Genomic DNA, 25,419 nt, shown 5'->3' with positions numbered 1-25,419 from the left:
GTAAAGGAGTGTTTTGGGACAAAAAGGATGATAATAAGATGAAGAAACTGTTTGTATTGGACTTGTGGATGTTTTTAACCGACAGGCAGGATAGTTTGTGGACAATATCGAAGCAGAGAGGAAAATAAGCGTGGTTTCTAAATACTCTTGTAGGGATCGAACTGGTAACCTCTAAGTTTGTCGGCTTGTATCATTTATTGGTGAAATATGTAAAATTATAAACCAGTGGTGAGTAACTGATAGACTGCTTTACACACACACACACACACACACACACACATATATATATATATATATATATATACATACATACATACACCCACTGAACTGTTCCCTTAAGAAATATTTTATCGCAGATATAAGCGGGCAAAACCAGAATACTGCGAGGCTATAAAACAATGTCTTGGAATTGTGTTTGGTTTTCATTGTGAAGGAGTTTTGTTGGCAATAAGAAATACTACACCCTGGTCCCCAAAAAAGAAAAGCTGTCATTTGGTAAGATTTTATATATACATATACATATACGAAATTTATTAGGTGGAGTTTCGCCATAGCTGTCTGTACCTCGTAAGAAACGAAAAGAACGCTGAACTGGGTGGCAAGAATATTTTCTTAAGAATTGAACTTTTTAGATAAAAAAAAATCATTTCAGAATCGTAATCAAAACACGAAGATACTTTTGTAAAGAAATCCTAGTTCCTTGCCATTTTCTTCCGGAATAGTGATAGCTATTCCGGAACTTTTCTGTTTATTGTTTTTTAATCTATATCGACAATAATGGAATACTAACGTGTAACAGAAATATTGTCTGGGGGATTGTGTTGGTAAATCCAGGTTAAAAGCCTGGCTTTTGTATTAAGAAAATATACTTGACTAGCAGTATCGCCCGGCGTTGCTCGGGTTTGTAAGGGAAAAAACTATACAGCATTTTTATAGTTATAGCCAAAAGATAGCAAAAAGATGCATTAAAAATGGAAAAAATATGATGGTAATTTTATTTTTAAATCGTTAACTCATCGTAGAAATTTTTAGAGAGTTACTTCACTTTAAAAAAAATATGCATGAAAATGGAAAAAAATGATGTTAAATTTTTTTTTAAATCGTAGACTCATTGTAGACGTGCGCTAATACCCAGAAGGGCTCGATATGAATCACGACTATAAGATACCCGGTTTTGGTTAAACTGCACCGCAAAATGTGGGAGTAGTTAGGAATCTAAATCGAAGGGGACAGACACTCACACAACAACAGTTTTATATATAAAGATATCGTTTTAAAATCTAACGAATTTGGTAAAACACAAATTTTGTTCTAGATCAGCATTTCTCAACCAGTTTTAATCTATGACCCCCACCCTTTGCATTCTCATTTTACAACTAGCAATTCAATGCTTAAAAAAAATCATATTTTTACAATTAAATATTATAAGGAATTGTATAAAAAGAATTAAATTAGTTTGTGTATTATATAACCAGTTTATCTTTATATATAAAAGTGAAGTTGTGTGTCTGTCTCCTACGATTTAGATTCCTAACTACTCCCACATTTTGCGGTGCAGTTTAACCAAAAGCGGGTATCTTATAGTCGTGATTCATATCGAGCCCTTCTGGGTATTAGCGCGCGTCTACGATTTAAAAAAAATTTAACATTTTTTTTCCATTTTAATGCATTTTTTCGCTATTATATAAGGGAAGTAACTCTCTAAAAATGTCTACGATGAGTTAACGATTTTTAAAAAATTTACCATTTTTTTTTTCCATTTTTTTGCTATTTTTTTTGGCTATAACTCTCTAAAAATGCTTATATAGTTATTTCCCTTACAAACCCGAGCAACGCCGGGCGATACTGCTAGTTGCAGATAAATTTTAACAACAAAATCTAACATGAACCACAGTTAAGAACCACTGTTCTAGATCGGTATTTTGTTTGAGACTACAGCTGAGTCCGTTTTTGTTACTATTACACCCTTCCCTTAATTCTCATCCGTGGACTTTCGTTATAGCTATCTCTACTCCTGGAAAAGGAAAAGCGCAAGGAATTGGATAGTCGTTTCCTTTTATAAAGGAACTAGCAGTATCGCCCGGCGTTGCTCGGGTTTGTAAGGGAAATAACTATATAAGCATTTTTAGAGATGTAAAGTATAATAGCCATCTCAATATGGCTAACCACAAAGGGTGGGGTGTTACTGTAGCTTTTTACGTTCTGAGATTTAATAATACATTTTTGGAGAGTTACTTCCCTTATATAATAGCAAAAAATGCATTAAAAATGGGGGAAAATGATGGTAATTTTTTTTTTAAATCGTAGACTCATCGTAGACGTGCGCTAATACCCAGAAGGGCTCGATATGAATCACGACTATAAGATACCCGCTTTTGGTTACACTGCATCGCAAAATGTGGGAGTAGTTAGGAATCTAAATCGTAGGAGACAGACACACAACTTCACTTTTATATATAAAGATTTTTGTCACTCACACAACCCAAAAATGAAAACTAATTTACATTTTACTTGTTTGTTTTTTAGCTCCATCCCGCCCAATTCCGGCAAGCGTTTACTATGTTACAGCCATCTCACGAGACTGGTGTAGTAATCGTTTCTAAGTTTAGCACAAGGCCAGACATTTTCAGAGGATAGAGTAAGTCGGTTACATCGACCCCCCCCCCCCCACCAGGCGAACTGGCAGAAACGTTAGCACGCCGGGCGAAATGCTTAGCGGTATTTCGTCTGCCGCTACGTTCTGAGTTCAAATTCCGCCGAGGTCGACTTTGCCTTTCATCCTTTCGGGGTCGATTAAGTAAGTACCAGTTACGCACTGGGGTCGATATAATCGACTTAATCCGTGTTTCTGTCTTTGTTTGTCCTCTCTGTATTTAGCCCCTTGTGGGTAGTAAAGAAAAAGGTTACATCGACCCCCAGTGCTCAACTGGGAGTTATTCTGTCGATTCAGAAAGGCCGAATGGCAAAGTTTGCCACGTCAGGGTTTGAACTACGAGTGTAGACCCGGAAGAAATGCTAAGCATTTTGTCCGGCGTGCCAACGATTCTATCCGCTCGCTGCATTAGATGGAATAGATTGGTTCGAAACGAATTAGATTGGTTCGCAACGAATTAGATTGGTTCGAAACGAATTAGATTGGTTCGAAATGAACAATTTCAGGGCAGTAAGTTAAACGAATATGTCGACCCCAGTGTTCAACTGTTATTTTATCGACCCCGAAAGGGTAAAGGGCAAAGTCAACCTCTGCCGCATTAAAAGCCGAACGAAATGCCGCTAAGATTTTGTCCGATGTGCCAACGATTTTGTCAACTCGCCGCCTTAGACAAATGTTGTACTAAATGAAAAAAATCCTATCGTAGTGGCTGTGTGGTAAGTAGCTTGCGTGCGAACCATATGGTTCCGGGTTCAGTCCCACTGCGTGACACCTTGAGCTAGACATAGGGTCTTCCAGCAGCCACCCTCCGCTAGGAACTTTATGTAGGCCTCCGTGTTGAGTCCGAGGCCGTGTGGGAAGATGAATGGAGGCATAACGTCGCCATCACTAGTAATCACTCCAAACGCCATGATGTTGACTGAAAGAGATAAGCTTCTGTTAAAAGGCCCGCATGGAGCCAAATCAAATTGATTTAAATTCGTGTGTGGATAGAATAAATAGATTTTCTTTGCCACCCATGAAAGGTCGATCGTTTCTCTCATGTATCTAACGTGTATCTTTGTATCTTTAAAGCTGAGTTTTATAATAAGCACGTGAATGTCTAAACCTTTTGAAAATATTCTAAAATGACTAACTGTATATTGTGGGGGAACGGAAATTAATAGGTTAGCTATAGTAAATTTTATTAAGATCTAAGACGCTACTAAAGCGGCTATCAGGCAGAATCGTTAGCACCTTGGGCAAGAGCTCAGCGACATTTCGTCCGTCTTTGTTCTGAGTTCAAATGCAACCTAGATAGACCTTGCCTTTCGTCCTTTCGAGGTTGGTAAAATATCAGTTGCACACTGGGGTCGACCTACCCGCTCCACCGAAATCGCTGGCCTTGTGCCAAAATTTGAAACCACCCCACCTCGCTCTCACCTTCTCCCTCTTCCCTCCTCACTCTGCGCGGCTGTGTGGTAAGAAGTTTGCTTCTCAACCACGGGGTTCTGGGTTCAGTGGGCAAGTGGCTTTTACTTCTAGCTCAGGAACAATCAAAACCTTGAATGCATTTGGTAGACGGAAACTGAAAGAAGCCCTGTGTGTGTGTGTTTGTGTGTCACACCACCGCTTCACAACCAGTATTGGTGTGTTTATACTCCTGTAAACATAGCTAGCGGTTCGGGAAAAAAGACCGACATAATAAGTTCCAGACTTTAAAAGAAAAGTATTGACATTCGATATTGACTTCAAACATAGACAAAAAAGCAAAAAAGATGACGATCGTTAAAAAAGCCCCAAAAGACCAAGAAAAATGAAGGATGGGAAGAGAAACGCTTTGAGTTCATAACCTTTATCTGTCTTTTTATATTTTGGAGATATTTCGAAACGGCAATAAAATACTTTGTCATTTTTCTCGTTGACAGTTCAAACCTCAAGGAGAGAACCAGCTTTTACTTGACCTGATCGTCCCCGGGTCTCAGTTCTGAGGATGCCAACAACCAACGTACTTTCAAACTGTGCAGAAAGAACTGAAAATGGAGTAAGTTGACGCGAGAGGTTTCTTGATTTATTCTGAAAAATCACAATTATAGAATTACGAAATATTAATTATCTGCAAAAATGAAAAATAGTTTTTTTTGTTTTTTGTTTTTTAATGTGGTGCCCCAGTATGGCCTCAGTACAATGACTGAAACAAAAGCTAAAAGACAATTATTATTATTATTGTTAGTAGTAGTATCACTACTTTTTAATATTCCTGACGGGGAAGGCAGCGAACTGGTAGAACTCTCAGCACGGCGGGCGAAATGCTTAGCAGTATTTCGTCTGTCGTTACGTTCTGAGTTCAAATTCCACCGAGGTCGACTTTGCCATTCATCCTTTCGGGGTCGATAAATTAAGTACCAGTTGCGTACTGGGGTCGATCTAACCAACCGACCCCTCCCCTCAAAATTTCGGGCATTATGCCTAGAATAGAAAAAAATATTCCTGGCGAGGAAGGCAGCGAACTGGTAGAAACGTTAGCACGCCAAGCGAAATGCGTAGCCGTATTTCGTCTGCCGTTACGTTCTGAGTTCAAACTCCGCCGAGGTCGAGTTTGCCTTTCATCCTTTCGGGGTCGATAAATTAAGTACCAGTTACGCACTGGGGTCGATGTAATCGACTTAATCCGTCTGTCTGTCCTTGTTTGTCCTCTCTGTGTTCAGCCCGTTGTGGGTAGTAAAGAAATAGTATTTCGCCCGTCGCTACGTTCTGAGTTCAAACTCCGCCGAGGTCGACTTTGCCTTTAATCCTTTCGGGGTTGATAAATTAAGTACCAGTTGCGTACTGGGGTCGATCTAATCGACCGACTCCCTCCCCAAATATTTCGTGCCTTGTGCCTAGAGTAGAAAAGAATATTCCTGGCGGGGGCCAATAATCTATCTACGAGCTGACAGAACCGTTACCACACTGGACAAAATGTTTAGCGATATTTCGTTCGTTTTTACATTCAGCCGAGATTGACTTCACCTTTCATTTATTTCGGAGATCGATAAAATACGGACCAGTTGAGCATTGGCGTCGATGTAATCGGCTTCCTTCTTTTAAAACTCCAGGCCTTGTGAAGAATCGTGGATTCCATGAAAAGGCCCAGTGGTTAAATATTTAGGGAGCGCAGACATAATGGTTCCCAGTTCTGATTATGTGGAACTGTAATATTGTATTCTAATACAGGTATTTTGCTTGTTTTCTCCAGATTCGAAATCCTTTGTCTGCAAAAATTGGTGGCATCTCTTGCAGACTCCCTAAAAGTAACGATGTCCAAGTAAGTGATCTTAAAACCTTTCTCGACTATTTCTGTACTCACAACACCCCACCTCGCTCTCACCTTCCCCAGTGGAGGCGCAATCGCCCAATGGTTAGGACAGCGGACTTGCGGTCGGAGGATCGTGGTTTCGATTCCCAGACCGGGCGTTGTGCGTGTTTATTGAGCGAAAAACCTAAAGCTCCACGACGCTCCGGCAGGAGGTGGTGGCGACCCCTGTTGTACTCTTTCGCTCCAACTTTCTCTCACTCTTTCTTCCTGTTTCTTGACCCCGACTTCCTACGCAACCGCTGAACCTGGATGCGCATTCATCCATCCGTCGATGCTCTCGGTGTCGGGGGTTGACCTGCTTTCTCTTCTGCGGGTCTTACGAATAGCAAAGGACCACGTTTCGGTCTTCTCTCACTACGGAAGACCGCTTCACTCAACATCATCACCTTCTCCCTCTTCCCTCCTCACTCTACGCGGCTGTGTGGTAAGAAGTTTGCTTCCCAACCACAGGGATCAGGGTTCAATGGGAAAGTGGCTTTTACTCTAGCTCAGGGACAATCAAAACCTTGAATGCATTTGGTAGACGGAAACTGAAAGAAGCCCTCTGTGTGTGTGTGTGTGTGTGTGTGTGTGTGTGTGTGTGTGTGTGTGTGTGTGTGTGTGTGTGTGTGTGTGTGTGTCACACCGCCGCTTCACAACCAGTATTGGAGTGTTTACACTCCTGTAACACAGCTAGCGGTTCGGCAAAAAAGACCGATATAATAAGTTCCAGACTTTAAAAGAAAAGTATTGACATCGATTCATTCGACTAAAAGTTCTTTAAGACGGTGCCCCAGCATGGCCGCAGTTTGATGACTGAAAGATAAGATTTATTTGTTACTCGTGCACTTTAAATGCTGTTGACATGTCTGGCTTTTACACCATCAATAAGGGACATCCACTAAGAATTTAGTCGTGTGTGAAATTAGTTCTTAAGATTAGACAGTATTTGGGGTGGATGATCTTGGAATCCTGCTCAATCTGTTTACATCAGAAATCCATCTCCTCTCTTTTACAAGATTTCCAAACTTTAGATGCGTGCAATTAATGATTCTTCATACATCTATTGTTGCGCATATTCGGGCAAATAGTCTCATACCCTGGAGTCACCGGGTGTTTTGTGTCTTGTGATTTGATCGACATTGACCAAGCTTTGCCCTGTGTCCAGGTGGCAACTCGACTGACCCCAACAGTCATCTCTTTAGCCACAGCCAGCAAATTGATCTTACAACTGTTCAGCTAACCCACCCCCCTACATAATATATATATGGCTGTTTTTGATATTAACGGACAAGTGGTTGAGTACTCCACAGACACGTGTACCCTTAACGTAGTTCTCAGAAGGATTCAGCATGAAAAAGAAAGTAAGGCTGGCCCTTGTGAATTACAGGTATAACTCTCATTTTTGCCAGTTGAGTGGACCAGAGCAGTGTGAAATAAAGTCTTGCTCAAGTACACGACATGCTGCCGGGAATTGAACTCACGACCTTGTGATCGTAAACCGAGTACACTAACCACTATGCTATAAGCACCTCTCTCCCCACCTCATCTGCTTTCCTGTTCCCGTTGATTCTAACAATGTCACCTACAATTCCTCGTTCTATAGAAATGATGGATTGGAAGCACTGCGTCGGTTACGACGACGAGGGTTCCGGTTGATCCGAATCAACGGAACAGCCTGCTCGTGAAATTAACGTGTAAGTGGCTGAGCACTCCACAGACACGTGTACCCTTAACGTAGTTCTCGGGGATATTCAGCGTGACACAGAGAGTGACAAGGCCGGCCCTTTGAAATACAGGTACAACAGAAACAGGAAGTAAGAGTGAGAGAAAGTTGTGGTGAAAGAGTACAGCAGGGATCACCACCATCCCCTGCCGGAGCCTCGTGGAGCTTTAGGTGTTTTCGCTCAATAAACACTCACAACGCTCGGTCTGGGAATCGAAACCGCGATCCTACGACCGCGAGTCCGCTGCCCTAACCACTGGGCCATTATAGAAATGATAATTATCAGCCTCCTATCAATTATGTTGCTGAAAAAAGAATCTATTCAATCTCAGAATTGCCAACATCATAGAAATTTCGAAAAACAATCCTCATTGTATTCTTTCTTTTCTAAAAAAATCTTTCTGAATCTTTTGCAGGAATTTTGGGAGAATTTAATGAAGAGTGTGGACATGTTTGGTCCGACTCGCTGGCCGCCAGGAATGTTTCGAATTCCTCCGAGAATTGGACTTTTACCAAATCCCAATCAATTTGACGCTTATGCCTTCAATAGTTTGGAAGAGGTAAAGTGATTAATTTGTTGTAGTGTTTGATTAGTTCTAATAAGGCAAACCTAACGAAGTTTCATACTCCATTGTTTGACCCCTTCATCATATCTATTCCACTGTCCGACCCCTCATATCATTAACCTTTTTGATCTATTCCTTAACTAGACCAAAGTATTCTGAATGAAATTTGCAAACGGAAACTGAAATCTTGATGGTATGTTGTCAACTTAATGTGACAGTCCCATGAAAGGGAAGAATGCTACTGTTGTTTAGCCCTGGGAAACACCGTTTCCTGTTGGACTTGACACATTTCTTGTGTCCTTATGTTTTAAAAGTGGATACAAGCGCCTCCGCCCAGCAAAGCCAGCATCCAGAGACTGGTTTCAGTAACTGCTCATCATTACTCCAGACTGATGAGCAATAACTCTGAAACTATTTTCTGGATACTGTCTTTGCTGGGTGGTGGTGCTTGTCTCCCCTTTGAAAACATAAGGACACAGGGAATGTGTCAAGTCCAACAGGAAACGTTGTTTCCTAGGGCTAAATAACAGTAGCATTCTTCCCTTTCATGGGACTGTCACATCAAGTTGACAATATACTATCACTTTATCGAGATTTAGAAATATATTATTTCAACTGAAATCTTGTGAAAAGGAACTGTTTCCGTTTTTTAATGGTATACTTAATCCGTTTAACATCACTATTGGCATTTAAACTCTTCTTGGGCGAGTCCGCACCACATGGTTCTTAAACATCTTTAGTGGAGTTTTCACAATCTGACGCTCTTAACACCTTTAGTGAAGTCCACACTATTTAGCTATAAAACCCACTTACATGAGGTCGTACTGCGGTAATTTTCCAGAGTAACACCCACACGATTTTCACTAAGAGAAAAAAAAACGGATTTTTTTGCGTAGAATCAAGTACCCTGACCTCCTAATATGCTGCAAATCCCTTATTTTGGTTCGGATAAGGGAGGGGCGAAGGGGGATACCCCCCACCGTCCCGGAATGATTGGATTTTTTTCGTTGAATGAATTCCTGTGATATACTAATATGCTACAAAACCCTTTTTGGGGTCCGAAAAACGGAGTGGGGTGAGGTAGAAGCCTTGGAAATTTCACCCACCCCCGTTGATCTTTTCACCAGCACGATTTTCACTAAAGAAAAAATTTTTTTCTTATGTATATGGGACGTATTTCCCTAATCCTGAAAAGATCAGTGGGGATGGATGAAATTTCTAAGGCTTCCACCTCACCCCACTCCGTTTTTGGACCCCAAAAAAGGTTTTGTAGCATATTAGGATGTCACAGGAATTCATTCAACGAAAAAAATTTTTTCCAATGAATCTGGAACTGGGGCGTTCCCCTTCGCTCCACCCCTTTTCCGAACCAAAATAAGGGATTTGCAGTATATTAGGAGGTCAGGGTACTTGATTCCACGCCAAAAATCTGAGTTTTTTTTTTTTTTTCTTAGTGAAAATCGTGCGGGTGTAACTCTGAAAAATTAGCCGTACTGTTTGGTCCTGAAGCATCTTTGGCGGAGCTTCCTTTATTCTAGCCAAGAGTCTGATTTGATAACTCGCCTTCTCCCCACTCCAATCGGTGACCCTGAAAAACATCAGGAACGCTTTCCTTTCTCTTCTAAATCATAATTTCCAACATATCCCTTTCAAGACAGGATGTAATTTGAGGGAGACTTGGCTGATATTTCTATATTCTGGTATATCAGCAATGGAGATTTCTGATTGGTCAAAAATATCAAATTTTAAAGGCTTGTAACATTTTAATTTCTACAAAAGATAAACGGGATTTTCGTTATCGGCATGCAAAACTACACCAGTGTAGAAAATTTGAATATTGGACAAAAAAAAAAAAAGAAATAGGCGCAGGAGTGGCTGTGTGGTAAGTAGCTTGCTAACAAACCACATGGTTCCGGGTTCAGTCCCACTGCGTGGCATCTTGGGCAAGTGTCTTCTGCTATAGGCCCGGGCCGACCAATGCCTTGTGAGTGGATTTGGTAGACGGAAACTGAAAGAAGCCTGTCGTGTGTATGTGTGTATGTGTGTGTGTGTTTGTCCTCCTAGCATTGCTTGACAACCGATGCTGGTATGTTTACGTCCCCGTCTCTTAGCGGTTCGGCAAAAGAGACCGATAGAATAAGAAGTACTGGACTTAGAAAGAATAAGTCCCGGGGTCGATTTGCTCGACTAAAGGTGGTGCTCCAGCATGGCCGCAGTCAAATGACTGAAACAAGTAAAAGAGTAAAAGAGTAAATCAGATGAAAGAAAGGATTTAAAAAAGACCCGCTTGTTAAATATCGTAATTTTTCTATTCTTGTAGGCTCCATATATGCCAGGGGCCCTTTATTCTTTGTTGGAAGTAATCCATGAATGTATTGTTGATTCTGGAGTTCCTTACAAGACTCTAAGACAGAAGAAAACAGGAACTTATTTAGCCATGACCTTCAACGATGAAGATGCTGTAACCACTTCAACTTCCAGTGAAAGTAATTATTGTAAGTTTCCAGAGACATCAAAATATTCCACCTTCCTTCGCTGTCCAATCCAAATTGCAACTTTTAATCGTTTTTTATAATCGTTTCATTCCAGTGAATACAAAATCTGAATTTCTCGGTCGAATTGTCTCTTCGTTTGGGTTCCAAGGTCCTGCAGCATCTGTTGACACAGCCTGTAGCTCAAGTATTAGTGCTCTCCAAATGGCCATTCTAGACCTAACTGTCGGTCGATCAGATTATGCTATTGTGGCAGGTTAGTTGATTTATGTACTTCCGATCTTCCATGCCATATAATATATTTAATTCTATACACTTCGACATTTTTGTTGATTTCTTGGTTTGTAATTAAATGCTGAGCTTGTTTCTATTAAGGAAACTGGAAAAAAATTCCAAATTATTCGTAAATTCATATTTGTATATTGGTTCTTAATCTCGAGCGATTGGAAAAATATAAAATATTTTAACTAATTAACGGCAACCGATCATGGAAGCCAAACTCTATAACTAAAGAAAGGCGACGAGCTGGCAGAAAGGTTAGCACGCCAGGCGAAATGCTTTCGTTCTGAGTTCAAATTCCGCCGAGGTCAACTTTGCCTTTCATCCTTTCGGGGTCGATTAAATAAGTACCAGTTACGCACTGGGGTCGATATAATCGACTTAATCCGTTTGTCTGTCCTTGTTTGTCCTCTCTGTGTTTAGCCCCTTGTGGGTAGTAAAGAAATATAAAGAAATATATCGATACACTGAGTTTCATTTTATATCCTGCGACACCTTTAAAAATTATTTTTAATGGTTTAATCTGAGTACGCAAGCTTATCTCCCGTTATATTTTCAGTAGAAGAAAGTCATTCTCAGACCTAAAACCGGGTTCAAATACTTCTTGCAACAGTAGACTCTGTTAGAAGGGCTCCAAGAGACAGATGGTAGTATCCGAATCTTGTTATGAATGAAGTTTCGATCATTAATCATCACCTCCAGTTGGCTCCCACTGCGAGAGGCTTTGGTCGACCATATCTGACGTATCAAAGTCGTCCCGGACCCGAAAACATGTAGGAGGTGCATTGGGAAGTTCCTGGCTTTCGGTAAAAGAAGATACAGGAGGATCAGTTATGGTTTTATTCAGAATAGTCTTCTCTCTGATTCACACTCATATTGCAACGGTCTTTCAGTTTTTCCAAGTCCTTTGAAAGAACTTGGAAGGTTGGGCCACCAGCCTGGCCTTTCGCAGAAACCCCTCGTAGTTACAAAGGCTTGACGGCGCGCCATGTCTTTGGAGTGCGACCACTCCGGCACAATTCCAAGCGATTCTGATCTGTAAAATTAAATCATAATTAAACACACATTTTCAGCTGAAAGGCCAATATTAACAACTTAATCCCTGGTATATTTTACAACATACAATAACAGTATTTCGGTTCAGTTATGTTTTTTTCTTTATAATCCTGTTTTTAAACCTGTTAAAAGGGTGAGGGTAATTGTTTGTAAAAGGTGTCGCAGTGTGATAAGAAGTTTGCTTCCCAACCACATGGTTCCTGATTCAGTCCCACTGCGTGGCATCTTGAGCAAGTATCTTCTATTATTGCCCTTGGCCGACCAAAGCCTTGCGAGTGGGTTTGATAGACAGAAATGGAAAGCCCATTATATATATATATAATATATATATATATATATATATATATGACGGGTTTCTTCCAGTTTCCCGTCTACCAAATCCAGTCACAAGGCTTTGGTCGGCCCAAGGCTATAGTAGAAGGTGCCACACAGTTGACGCTGCTTTATAAACTGATCACGTCAAGCTATTGTGGTTTGGTCGTGATGACCTCGTACCCAATATTCCCGCTGCACCTTAAACAAGTTTATTATTTCTTTAACGTTATTTTCGACGAATTTTGTTTTTAATGAATGAAATATTTGTTTTAGGAGCCAATTTGATCTTAAATCCACAACATTCCATCCAGCTTCTGAAATTGGGTATTTTATCGCCCAATGGTGCAAGTCGTCCGTTTGATTGTGAAGCCAATGGTTACGTGAGATCAGAGGGCGTCGTAGCAGTTTTGTTAGCTTCCAGGTAAGTATTCGTACAGCTCCCTACTAGGTGTCTAATATTTTGCAGCATCGAGGCGACGAGTGGGCAGGGTCGTTAGCACAGCGGGTAAAATGCTTCATGCATTTCGTCCGTCTTTATGTTCAGAGTTCAAATGCCGCCAGGATCAACTTCGCCTTTCATCCTTTTGGAGTCGATAAAATAAGATCTAGCTGGACACTGAGTCGATATAATCCAGTGGTTCCCAACCGGGGCTGCGCAAAGGTAGTACTGGTAGTCCGTGAGCAAAAGTCAAAATTATATATATATATATATATATATATATATATATATATATATATATATATATATATATAATATATATATATATATATATATATATATATATATATATGTGTGTGTGTGTAATCAAAATAAGCAACAAGGATATCCAAGGTAGTGTAGTACAATTGTTTCATGTTACTTCATTTTATTAAAAACTGTAAGTATTACATCAGTTTTAAAATGTCGAGCAATCTTCAGCCACATACACTATCTTGGATATCCTTGTTGCCTATTTTGATTATAATCACCCCATTTGATTTATATGGATAATACCATAAAAAATTCTGGTGCCTTTAACTTAAGTACCATCTTCATCTGAATCTACCAAAAATTTCACCAAAATATTTTCACATAAAATTTTCCCCAAAAATTTTTCGAAAATTTTCCACAAAAATTTTTCGAAAATTTTCCACAAAAATTTTTCGAAAATTTTCCCCAAAAATTTTTCCAAAATTTTCACCAAAAATTTTTCCAAAATTTTCACCAAAAATTTTTCCAAAATTTTCACCAAAAATTTTTCCAAAATTTTCACCAAAAATTTTTCCAAAATTTTCACCAAAAATTTTTCCAAAATTTTCACCAAAAATTTTTCCAAAATTTTCACCGAAAATTTTCCCCAAAAATTTTCACCGAAAATTTTCCCCAAAAATTTTTCAAAAAATTTTCACCGAAAATTTTCCCCAAAAATTTTTCAAAAAATTTTCACCGAAAATTTTCCCCAAAAATTTTTCGAAAATTTTCCCCAAAAATTTTTCATAAATTTTCACCGAAAATTTTTCCCCAAAAATTTTTCCCCAAAAATTTTCACCGAAAATTTTTCCCCAAAAATTTTATCCGAAAATTTTCCCCGAAAATTTTATCCGAAAATTTTATCCGAAAATTTTATCCGAAAATTTTATCCGAAAATTTTATCCGAAAAATTTATCCGAAAAATTTATCCGAAAAATTTTTCCAAAATTTACGCCGAAATTTTTCGAAAATGTTCACCGAAAATTTTACCTGTTTTATTTTTGTTTAAAGGTCGCCCCTTAAAAGAGAATATGCAGAGATTTGTGATGTTTTATGTTTGTTTTCTGGTTACAAAGAAGGTAAGATCCTTTCAACGCCTTTTCTTTCTTCATTTCAGTCATTAGACAGCGACCATACTGGGGCACCGCCTTGAAGAACTTTTGTACTTTTTTTGTTTTGCCGAAACGCTAAGTGATAGGGATGTAAACATACCAATACCGGTTGTCAAACGGAGTGGGGCGGGAGCAAACACGCGCACACATACGCGCTCGCGCACATACGCGTACTACATGCACACGCACGCACATACACACGCACACACGATGGACTTTCAGTTTCCTTCTACAAAATCCACTCTCAAGGCTTTGGTCGGTCCGAGGCTATAGCAAAAGACACTTTCTCGAGGTGCAGTGGGGCTCAACCCGGCACCATGTGTCTATTTACTCTCTGATTCGGTTTCTTTGATTAGAAATACCAGTGGAAATGAAGTAGCATTTCCTTCCTCCATGACGATGGTCAACCTGGAGATAAAAAGAATTATATTTCGAATGAGTTGATGCTTAACCCCAAATCTGTTCAGAGCAGACCTATGATCAGATTATCTAGCTTTGATGATGCCATCATCATCAAAGCTAGATAATCTGATCATATTCTCTGCATATTCTCTTTTAAGGGGCGACCTTTAAACAAAAATAAAACAGAAGTTTTCAAAGATTTTAGTCAAAAAGATTCGGTTGGTGCATAATTATTGCAGCTTTTTTTTTTGCTCAACAATAACAATATCTAACAAAAACATCTTTAAATGACAGTCTGACCGTCTGCCAAGCAAATGGGAAACAGTAATTGAAGTAGATGATGAATATACCCCGGAATAATCAAGATGTTTTTGTTACATGTTGATATTGTTTTTGTTCAATAAAATTTGTTGAAAAAAAGAATTTACCAGAAAACCAATTTTAAGGTAAGGAATAAGTGGATCATATTGTCCCTCGTGTTTAACGGACACTTTCCTTATAAACTCCAAAAGGAGGAATGACAGTCGACCTCGCCGCCCTTTGAACTGAAAACGTACACTAGAAGAAACGGCGTTAAGCGTTTTGTCTGTTGTGGCAGGGATTCGACCAGGAAGCCACCTTAAACAACAATATTAATAACCCTTCCTACAATAGGCACAAAGCCTGAAATTTGGTGGGGAAGAAGCCGATTACATCGACCTCAGTATTCAACTGGTACTCTATCTTTCACCCTTTCCGGGACGATAGATTAAGTCGACCTCGGCAGAATTTGAACTCGGAACGTAAAGACGGACAAAATACCTATTTCTTTACTACCCACAAGGGGCTACAAACAGGGGGGACAAACAAACGGATTAAGTCGATTACATCGACCCCAGTGCGTAACTGGTGCTTATTTAATCGACCCTGAAAGGATGAAAGGTAAAGTCGACTTCGGCGTAATTTGAACTCAGAACGTAGCCCGGCGTGCTAACGTTTCTTCCAGCTCGCCATCTTTATTTTAATAATCAATCCTTTCTACGACTGGCACAAAGCCTGATATTGGTGGGAACGGGGGAGACTAGTCGATCAACCCCAGTGTTTCACTGGTACGTAATTTGACCCCGAAAGAATTTGAACTCAGAACGTAAAGACGGGCGAAATGCAGCGTAGTTTTCTAACGGTTCTGCCATCTCGCCACCAAGGGCTCACAAAATTACATTAAAAGGCATAACACACAAGACAAAAACCGGACGGTACAATGGGTTTTCCAACGTGTAAACAATATAAATAACAATAATATCCAGAAGGTCCTTTGGTCCGTGGCTCTTTGGTAAAGAGCCTGCTTCCCAACCATATGGTTCCGAGTTCAGTCCTATTGCATGGCACCTTAGGCTTGTGCTTTTTATTATGGACTCGAGTCGACCAAAGAGGATTTGGTAGACGGAAACTGAAAATACCCGGTGTGTGTGTGTGTGTGTGTGTATGTATAATATAGTGTGTGTATTGTGTGTGCATTATATATTGTGTGTGTGTGTGTGTATATACTATATTGTGTGTGTGTCCCACCATCACCGCTTCACAACCTGTGTTGTGTTTAAGTCCCTGGAACTTAGCGCTTCAAAGTGGTGCTCCAGCATGGCTGAGGCTTAATGACTAAATCAAGTAAAAAAAATAACGCATAAATTATAATAAATTTTCCATATGTAATTTCAATGAATTTAGAATTTAATGATTATTTATATCTTATATTATTAAAGGCGTTATTAATAATGTCACGTAAAAGTAATTATTCATCGCTTTCAGCCGTGTGGTCTTTTTTTATTTTCCGTTGTCTTTCGAAGCAGATGTTCATTATGCGAGTGAAGAATCGCAAATTAAGTTGCTGCGTGAACTGTACAATGGAGAGAGCGTTGTGTACGTGGAAGCAGATGGTACGGGAATCAAGGTAATTAAACATTCATGTTTGCTATTGATTGCGAAACAGACTGCAGGAATATATCTATGATGTAATGAACGGCGTTTGAATACTGAATAGTAATCAGTTGTAACTAAACACCACGAGGCACTTGGCACTCTATCGATTCCGCTGTCAACCACGATGATGATGATGATGATGATGATCCTTTTTGCTTAAAGACACAAGGCCTGAAGTTTCGAGGGAAGGGGCAAATCAATTATATTGACTCCAGTTTTTCACTGGTACCTAATTTATCGACCCCGGTAGGGTGAAAGGCAAAGTCGACCTCGGCGGAACTTGAACTCAGAGTATAGCGACAGACGGAATATTGCTAAGCATTTCGTCCGGCGCGCAAACGATAATAATAATAATAATAATCCTTTCGCACGCACGCACGCACGCACGCACGCACGCGCGCGTAGGAATAGCTGTGTGCTAAGTTGCTTGCTTACGAACCACATGGTTCCGGGTTCAGTCCCACTGCGTGGCACCTTGAGCAAGTGTTTTCTACCATAGCCTCGGGCCGACCAAAGCCTTGAGTGGATTTGGTTGACGAAAACTGAAAGAAGCCCGTCGTGTGTGTGTGTGTGTGTATATATATATATGTGTATATATATATATATGTGTATATATATATGTGTGTGTATGTGTGTCTGTGTTTGTCTCCCCAACATCGCTTGATAACTGATGCTGGTGTATTTACGTTCCCGTAACAAAGCGTTTCGGTAAAAGAGACCGATAGAATAGGTACTAGGCTTACCAAGAATAAGTCCTGGGGTCGATTTGCTCGACTAAAGGCGGTGCTCCAGCAAGGCCACAGTCACATGACTGAAACAAGAAAGTATACACACACGCGCGCGCGCGCATACAGAGAGGGAGAGAGAGAGAGAGGTGTGAAATTTTGAACTTAGTTCACGGATCGCATTTGTCTTTGCGGACCCCAAGTTGGGACCCACTGGTCTATACCCTTCTCTCTTTTAGGTTTCATACTAATGCAAGTCTTTAGCAGATGTCTTAAATCACCAGTTATTCTTCTCTTCCAGGTTTTGTATTAATATAAAATATCTAGAGAGATCGGAACTCGACGGTGAAGGTGCGTGGCCTAGTGATTAGAGTGTGACGCTCACGGTCGCAAGATCGTAATTTCAATTCCCAAACGGGGTGGTGCGTTGTGTTCTTGAGCAAAGCACCTCAGTTCACGTTGCTCCAGTTTACTCAGCTGTAGAGATGAATAACCCTGGGATGAAGTGACCTTCTGTTCAGTTGGTGGGGCGGTGATCTCGGTCATTTATTTATACGCCATGGAAACCGGTTCTGAGTCCAAAGACCGGAGACGATAATGCTTGAGGATTTTATTCATTTACTTGTTTCAGTCATTTGACTGCGACCATGCTGGAGCACCGCCTTTTAGTCGAATAAATCGACCCCAGGACTTATTGTTTGTAAGCCTAGTACTTATTCTATTGGACTCTTTTTGCCGAACCGTTCAGTTATGGGGACGTAAACACAACCATCGGCTATCAGGCGATGGTGGGGGGACAAATACAGACACGCAAATATATATATATATATATTGCACACACTCACACACCCATATATACATACATATATATATACACACACACATACACGACGGGCTTCTTTTAGTTTCCCTCTACCAAATATCTTCAGAAGACACTTGCCCAAGATGCCACACAGTGGGACTGAACCCGGAACCATGTGGTTGGGAAGCAAGCTTCTTACCACACAGCCACTGCTGCACTTATTTACTTTTTTATTTTCAAGGTCAATGGAGATGTTTGAAGACTTTTTTCTTTTCTTTTCTCTTTTTTTTTAGGTCAATGATGCAATGGAAATCTATTCGCTGGCTGAGGTATTCTGCAAAAACCGAACATCGCCTTTACTTGTTGGTTCTTGTAAAAGTAATCTTGGACACACAGAAGCTTGCTCGGGTAAATGACGTTCCGACTTTCAAAGATTCTCGTCCACGCTTCCAATAATATGGGATTCTCAGATAAATTTTGTTTTTTTTTGTGTTTTTTTAAATCTGGCTCTCCTTCGTCATACGTTTGACACGAAGTATTCAAAAGCGATAAACCAAAGTTGTAGGGGAAAAAATAAAGCTATACAAGCAAAGAAAAACAATCGCAAAACATTAAAATATTTTTCCTGGTTGTGTGGTAAGTAGCTTGCTTACCAACCACATGGTTCCGGGTTCAGTCCCACTGCGTGGCACCTTGGGCAAATGTCTTCTATAGCCTCGGGCCGACCAAAGCCTTGTGAGTGGATTTGGTCGAAAGAAGCCCGTCGTATAATATATGCGTGTGTGTGTATTTGTGTGTCTGTGTTTGCCCCCCCTCCACCCCCAACATCGCTTGACAACCGATGCTGGTGTGTTTACGTCGCTGTAACTTAGCGATTCTGCGCAAAAATAACCGATAGAATAAGTACAAGGCTTAAATGGAAAAAAAGTACTGAGGTCGATTCGTTTGGCTTAAATTCTTGAAGGCAGTGCCCCAGCATGGCCGCAGCCTAAAACATGCAACACTGAAAAGGATTAAAATAAATGGGGGAGGGGAAACCCAACGAATTTCTCTGAGAACCCAGCGTTTATGGGCAAATTAAATGAACTCGATAAATTTGCAGAAAGTGTTCAAAAAATCTCTCCGCAGTGAATTTTTTTGAAGACACTATCAACACCGAGAGACATTGCTCAAGTATTGTCCATCCATTTCTTGGCCAACTCACTGAAAGTGAAAGTAATAATGCATACTTTCAGCAAGATGGAGCTACAGCACATACTTTGCGCATCACCATGACGCTATTCCAAGAGATTTTCGGTGAACGGATTATTTCGAGGGAAGGGGCAAATCAATTATATTGACTCCAGTTTTTCACTGGCCACCAAGATCACCTGATGTAATACCGCCAGACTTTTTTCTGGGGAGCAAGTAAAGGATCAGTGTACAAGAATCGCCCGAAAACCATTAATGAGCTAAAAGACGCAATCATAACCTTCACACGGTCCATACCATATCAGACTCTGCATCAGACTCTCCAAGATATATTTCAAAACATGCGTAGAAGAGTCAACATATGTATTGAAAATGAAGGAGGACACTTTCAACACCTCTTATAAAGTTTTTTAAAGTCTTGTAAAGTCTAATGTATTCTTTTGTGGTCTTACACCATCTTATAAATATTTATTTAGCAATAAAACACTTACTGCGGAGGAACCTTTTGAACACCCTGTAGCTTGGCCTAGTGGCTTGCAATTTTTCACAAGTAATTTCTTGGTTCCGTTTAAGGTTTGGTAAGTTTGCTGAAGTGTGTGATGTGCATACAACATGGTATAATTCCTCCGAATGTCTGCTACAACCAACCAATTCCAGAAATTGCTGAACTAACGAAGCATCAGTTAAAGATTGTAACGGAACCGACCAAATTGCCAAGTAAGTGAAACTCGAAACCTCTTCTACGTTTTTGTTTTATAATTCTGTTTGAGATTACTAATTCAGAATCAGCTGTTTATAACTGATTAGCTGTTAGATATTTATCGATTAATTTTGTCTTGGGGGACAGGAAATTATGTCAATCGATAGCGAAGAAACAGCTGTGGAAGGTCTGAGACGATGACTCTTTGATAGTCGTAGTAGCTGAATGATTCGTCCCTCTGGTCGAAGTAGGCCGAAATGCGTCCGGCCCTCTTGTGATTCGTTGCTTGGACGATGTTCGCCGCGTTCCAATATTTTTTAACACAGTATATCTATGAAGAGATCTTCTCTCGGGCGAAAACCACATTTCTATGCTTTCCAACGGTGTACATACGTTAACTATGATACATAGGTGGCTATTTTAAAACTAAACCATTCCGGGTAGATTTGTGCTGAGAAAAGTAATGGAGTAAATGCTACAGGATATTTTGTCCGGTGGTGGTAACTATTTAATTTCAACAGCAGATGAGAGAACAGCAGCAAAATAAATATTTTCCTCGATCTTAACTTTAATATTCCATTACCAATAAATACTATAAGCTCCAGTGCAGTGGAGTCCCCACGGACTGAGGAACCCAATTCTTGTGTATATACGCTGTAACTTTTTTTCTTTATGGCCCACAAAGAGCTAAACATAGAAGAGACAAGGATAGATAAACGGATTAAGTCGATTACATCGACCCCAGTGCGTAACTGGTACTTATTTAATCGACCCCGAAAGGATGAAAAGCAAAGTCGACCTCGGCGGAATTTGAACTCAGAAAGTGGTGGCTGCCCCCTCGTTATCGAGTGTGGCCATTGCACGAAGCTTAATCAATGTTGTTATCGTGCAATGCCTGTGCAAGAAGATTTTTTTTAAAGTGAGGAAAGGCCGTGCACTGAGTCAATCTCACTCACTAAGCAACAGCAGCCATAATCCGAAAAGGACAAGTCAACATCATCGGTAACCACTGAGCCGCAGGTTTTATGTCGGAGTTATCCCAGTTACCTGAGTTACCTTCTCCTAGAAGGATGCCCTAACAAAGGCTAGGAGTCCTTCACTCGCAATCGTTTAACTGCGCGATCGGGTATTCAGTCCGATTATTTCTATGTCCACGCGCATGATACAGCCTTAAAACATTTATTGGATGGCCGTTGACTCTCAAGAGTTCCTCCGCCCTTTGACGGTTTTGTTTTTCATCCCGCAGGGTGTCCAATAAACACCCTCCTCACCAAGCAAGCTTCGTGGGGTTGCCGGTTTAGTCGCCATAGACCCGACCATGCAACAGGTTGTACTGGGTTACATGTTACCAGTAGCACTCGAAAGTGACCTGACACTTAGAACGTAACGGCAGACGAAATACCTATTTCTTTACTACCCACAGGGGCTAAACACAGAAAGGACAGACAAACGGATTAAGTCGATTACATCGACCCCAGTGCGTAACTGGTACTTAATTTATCGACCCCGAAAGGATGAAAGACAAAGTCGAACTCGGCGGAATTTGAACTCATAACGTAGCGGCAGACGAAATACCGCTAAGCATTTCGCCCGGCGTGCTAACGTTTCTGCCAGCTCGCCGCCTTATGCTAGAAAGCTACGCTGTAGCTTTCTATCTGCAGCACATATACATAATACTATAGGCCCCAGTGTATTGTTTTACCCAAAGGCATGTAATACTGCGAAAACGGTCCTATGTTCACCATTTTCTTCGGCTACAAACATTTTTTGTAAATCAACTGACTATGTATTTATTTATTTATAATTCTTAGATCTGCAGAAATATTTGCCTTACGTTGAGAAACTTAATTCAATTCAGTTGAAACTGACCTTTGCCTAGCTTAGTCTACAAAAACCTAACGCTTTCATTTCCTGGGGCGATTGTGATTGAACAAATAAAGTGTTCGGCTTTAGTTTATTGCTTTCACCGCCAGCTGTTGTGGCTCCATAAAACTAAAAAGCAATGTTTTTAATCGATATTAGAATTATCTCTGACAAACGACGAGCGGATAGCTTTCTGTGTGCGCTTTTTATTTCAGGTCTGTACGAAGTCTTCCCATCCAAACAATGGATTATTGAAGACAAATAAGGCCGATAATTGAAGAAAAATAAGGGCGTGAGGTTTTGGTAATTTGGTATGGTTGAGGACATGGGACAGGTTAGGGGAATGTAGAAAGGAAGGCAAAAAGGAAGACGCTCATAGTTCGAGACGAAATCAGAACAGTGTATCCAGCTTCGCTTCACAAAGATAAGCAGGCCCTGTTAGTTGTACCTACACGTGTATACTACTACTACAACCTCTGGCCAGAAACTGCACTCCCTCGGTGAGCTGGCAGAAGCGTTGGCACGCCGGGCGAAATGCTTAGCGGTATTTCGTCTGCCGTTACGTTCTGAGTTCAAATTCCGCCGAGGTCGACTTTGCCTTTCATCCTTTCGGGGTCGATAAATTAAGTACCAGTTGCGCACTGGGGTCGATATAATCGACTTAATCCGTTTGTCTATCCTTGTTTGTCCCCTATGTGTTTAGCCCCTTGTGGGTAGTAAAGAAATAGGTATCTCAGAAATTTACCCAGGCGCTCTTTGAAGACCTCCACATCTACACCTCTCAAATCTTTGAGGATGTTTACGAGAATGTTGAAATGTTGTGGACTCCTGAAACCCAAGCTGTTCGGTGGTTGGTATAGCTTTCAATTCCAAATTTGGGAGTGAGATTTTCCAAGATCTCTTTCACGCCTTCTTACGAATGTCTTCCAAACAAGGATTGAGGCTGTCGTGACATAAGGGACAACAAAAAAGGAAAAGAAGGGGCCAACAATTTTTTAAAAACCTGTCGATTGACAGAAAGCTTAAAGGACTGAATATCAGAGACCAGAGGAAAACAAGACGACGGTGGTGAGTTCCAGATAACAGCGGTTCAAGGAAAAGAGTTATTGGAGAAAAAAGACTTACGGTTAAGAAGCGGCTCAACAGAGAAACGATGTACCGGGAAACGGAAGCGAGCGATACGTTAAAAGGTCTTAACATATATTTACATTTGATGGATATTTGTCCTCATCTTGTTTGTTGTTAACACAACGTTTCGGCTGATATACCCTCCAGCCTTCATCGGGTGTCTTGGGGAAATTTCGAACCTGGGTTCTCATTCCTAAGGTATTTTACGATACTTATTTCTTTACTACCCACAAGGGGCTAAACACAGAAGGGGCGAACAAGGACAGACAGACGGATTAAGTCGATTACATCGACCCCAGTGTGTAACTGGTACTTATTTATCGACCCCGAAAGGATGAAAGGCAAAGTCGACCTCGGCGGAATTTGAACTCAGAACGTAGCGGCAGACGAAATACTGCTAAGCATTTCGCCCGGTGTACTAACGATTCTGCCAGCTCGCCGCCTTTACGATACTATTATTATTATTATTATTATTATTATTCAAGTGACTGCTTGTGTCCTCATCTTGTTGTTAATAACAAACAAGACGAGGACAAATATCCGTCAAATGTAAATAGTGTACATAATTCCTCATTTCTTAAATATAGACGAAGATTATATTTAACCAGAAAGATCATCAGAACAGCGACCATGGAAATACTTGTAGAAAAGATTCAGCGGGAAAGGGCACGAAATGGCGGCGGCGGGAGCAAATGAAAACAAAAGATGTTTGGACAAAATCTTGTTTCACAGGAGGAAGCAGCCATCCAGTTCCTTGCCGTTTTACTTCCCCATAGTGCATTGATAGCAATTCAGAAAGTCCACCAGTCGGAGATTACACCCGTTTCGTGAGGCGGGTAATATAGTATAATCTTGTGGAAGCGCAATGGCCCAGTGGTTAGGGCAGCGGACTCGCGGTCATAGGATCGCGGTTTCGATTCCCAGACCGGGCGTTGTGAGTGTTTATTGAGTGAAAACACCTAAAGCTCCACGAGGCTCCGGCAGGGGATGGTGGTGATCCCTGTGTACTTTTCACCACAAATCTCTCACTCTTACTCCTGTTCTGTTTTGTACCTGTAAGTCAAAGGGCCGGCATTGTCACTCTCTGTGTCACGCTGAATATCCCAAGAACTACGTTAAGGGTACACGTGTCTGTGGAGTGCTCAGCCAATTACACGTTAAGTTCACGAGCAGGCTGTTCCGTTGATTCGGATCAACCGGAACCCTCGTCGTCGTAACCGACGGAGTGCTTCCACATAGTATAATCTTACCAGTTGTTAGGACTGGGTGCCATTTTGTCTTTGATGTCCTTCATATCCTAAACCAGAAAAGGATCTTTCATCCTATGAAAGATTCGACCATTAAATAAAATAGTTTCATTTGAATCGTTAATTTATTCGGGAAAACGCCAGATTGCTTTCAGTTCATTATCTCTCTCTCTCTCTCTCTCTCCTTTTCTCTATCTCTTCTCTCTCTCTCTCTCTCTCTCTCTCTCTCTCTCTCTCTCTCTCTCTTCTCTCTTCTCTTCTCTCTCTCTCTCTAAACTCTTTCTATACGTATTAAAAAATACAACTTGTTCACGTAACTATTACAGGTGGAAAAATTGGGTACAAACCGAATTCAATTTTTTAGGGGATTCGGGTGGTTTTTTTGTGACTGGGGGGGCGGTATTAGGGGTTTACCTTGGGTGGTTCTGGGGGGTTTGGTTTGGGTTTACCAGTAGGGTGGCTGGGGCGTGGGTATGGGGTACCATTGGTCTCCGTCGTGTGATGATTATCCAACGAATGTGAAAAGATTCCGAAAAGATGAATTGTTCTTTTTTTGGTTTTTAATGTTGAATTATCTTCTTATATAATTAGTAATCTGTCTGTTTGTCTCTCTTTCTTTCCTCTTTTCCTCTTCATTTCTCTTTTATCTATATCTATATTCTCTCTCTTTTCCTTTCTCTCTTTTCTTCTCTTGATCCTCTCTCATCTCTCTCTCTATCTCTTAATATCTTCTCTCTCTCTTTTCCTAATATCTTCTCTATTTTAATCTACTCTCTTTATCTTCTTTCTTATCTCTCTTTTTCTCTCTCTCTTTCTATTTCCTCTCTCTCTCTTCTCTATATTTTCCTGACTCTCCTCTCTCTCTCTTTCCTTCTTTTCTATCGCTCTCTCTTCTCTCTCTTTTTCTCTCTTCTCTCTCTCTCTCTCTTTTTCTCTCTCTCTCTCTCTCTCTCTCTTTTTCTCTCTCTCTCTCTCTCTTCTTTTTCTCTCTCTCTCTCTCTCTTTTTCTCTCTCTCTCTCTCTCTTTTTCTCTCTCTCTCTCTCTCTCTCTCTCTTTTTCTCTCTCTCTCTCTCTCTCTTTTTCTCTTCTCTCTCTCTCTCTTTTCTCTCTTCTCTCTCTCTCTTTTTCTCTCTCTCTCTCTCTCTCTTTTTCTCTCTCT

At 40.6% G+C, this 25,419-nt stretch overlaps 1 protein-coding gene across 1 annotated transcript; it reads left to right on the top strand.

Annotated features, from left to right (window-relative positions):
- The first annotated feature begins 435 nt into the window (after positions 1-435).
- On the top strand, positions 436-21,900 carry LOC115227554 (fatty acid synthase-like). The gene is made up of 12 exons (XM_036500780.1): positions 436-495; positions 4,561-4,676; positions 5,871-5,939; positions 8,112-8,255; positions 10,582-10,756; positions 10,851-11,009; positions 12,677-12,824; positions 14,145-14,212; positions 16,474-16,574; positions 18,424-18,538; positions 19,895-20,038; positions 21,833-21,900. Exons 2-12 carry the CDS (start codon positions 4,626-4,628, stop codon positions 21,898-21,900), a joined length of 1,242 nt encoding a protein of 413 aa, XP_036356673.1. The 5' UTR covers positions 436-495; positions 4,561-4,625.
- The last annotated feature ends 3,519 nt before the right edge of the window (positions 21,901-25,419 follow it).

Source organism: Octopus sinensis, linkage group LG2, assembly GCF_006345805.1.
Source record: "Octopus sinensis linkage group LG2, ASM634580v1, whole genome shotgun sequence".
Lineage (NCBI taxonomy): Eukaryota > Metazoa > Mollusca > Cephalopoda > Octopoda > Octopodidae > Octopus > Octopus sinensis.
This window is presented reverse-complemented; position numbering and strand designations above follow the sequence as displayed.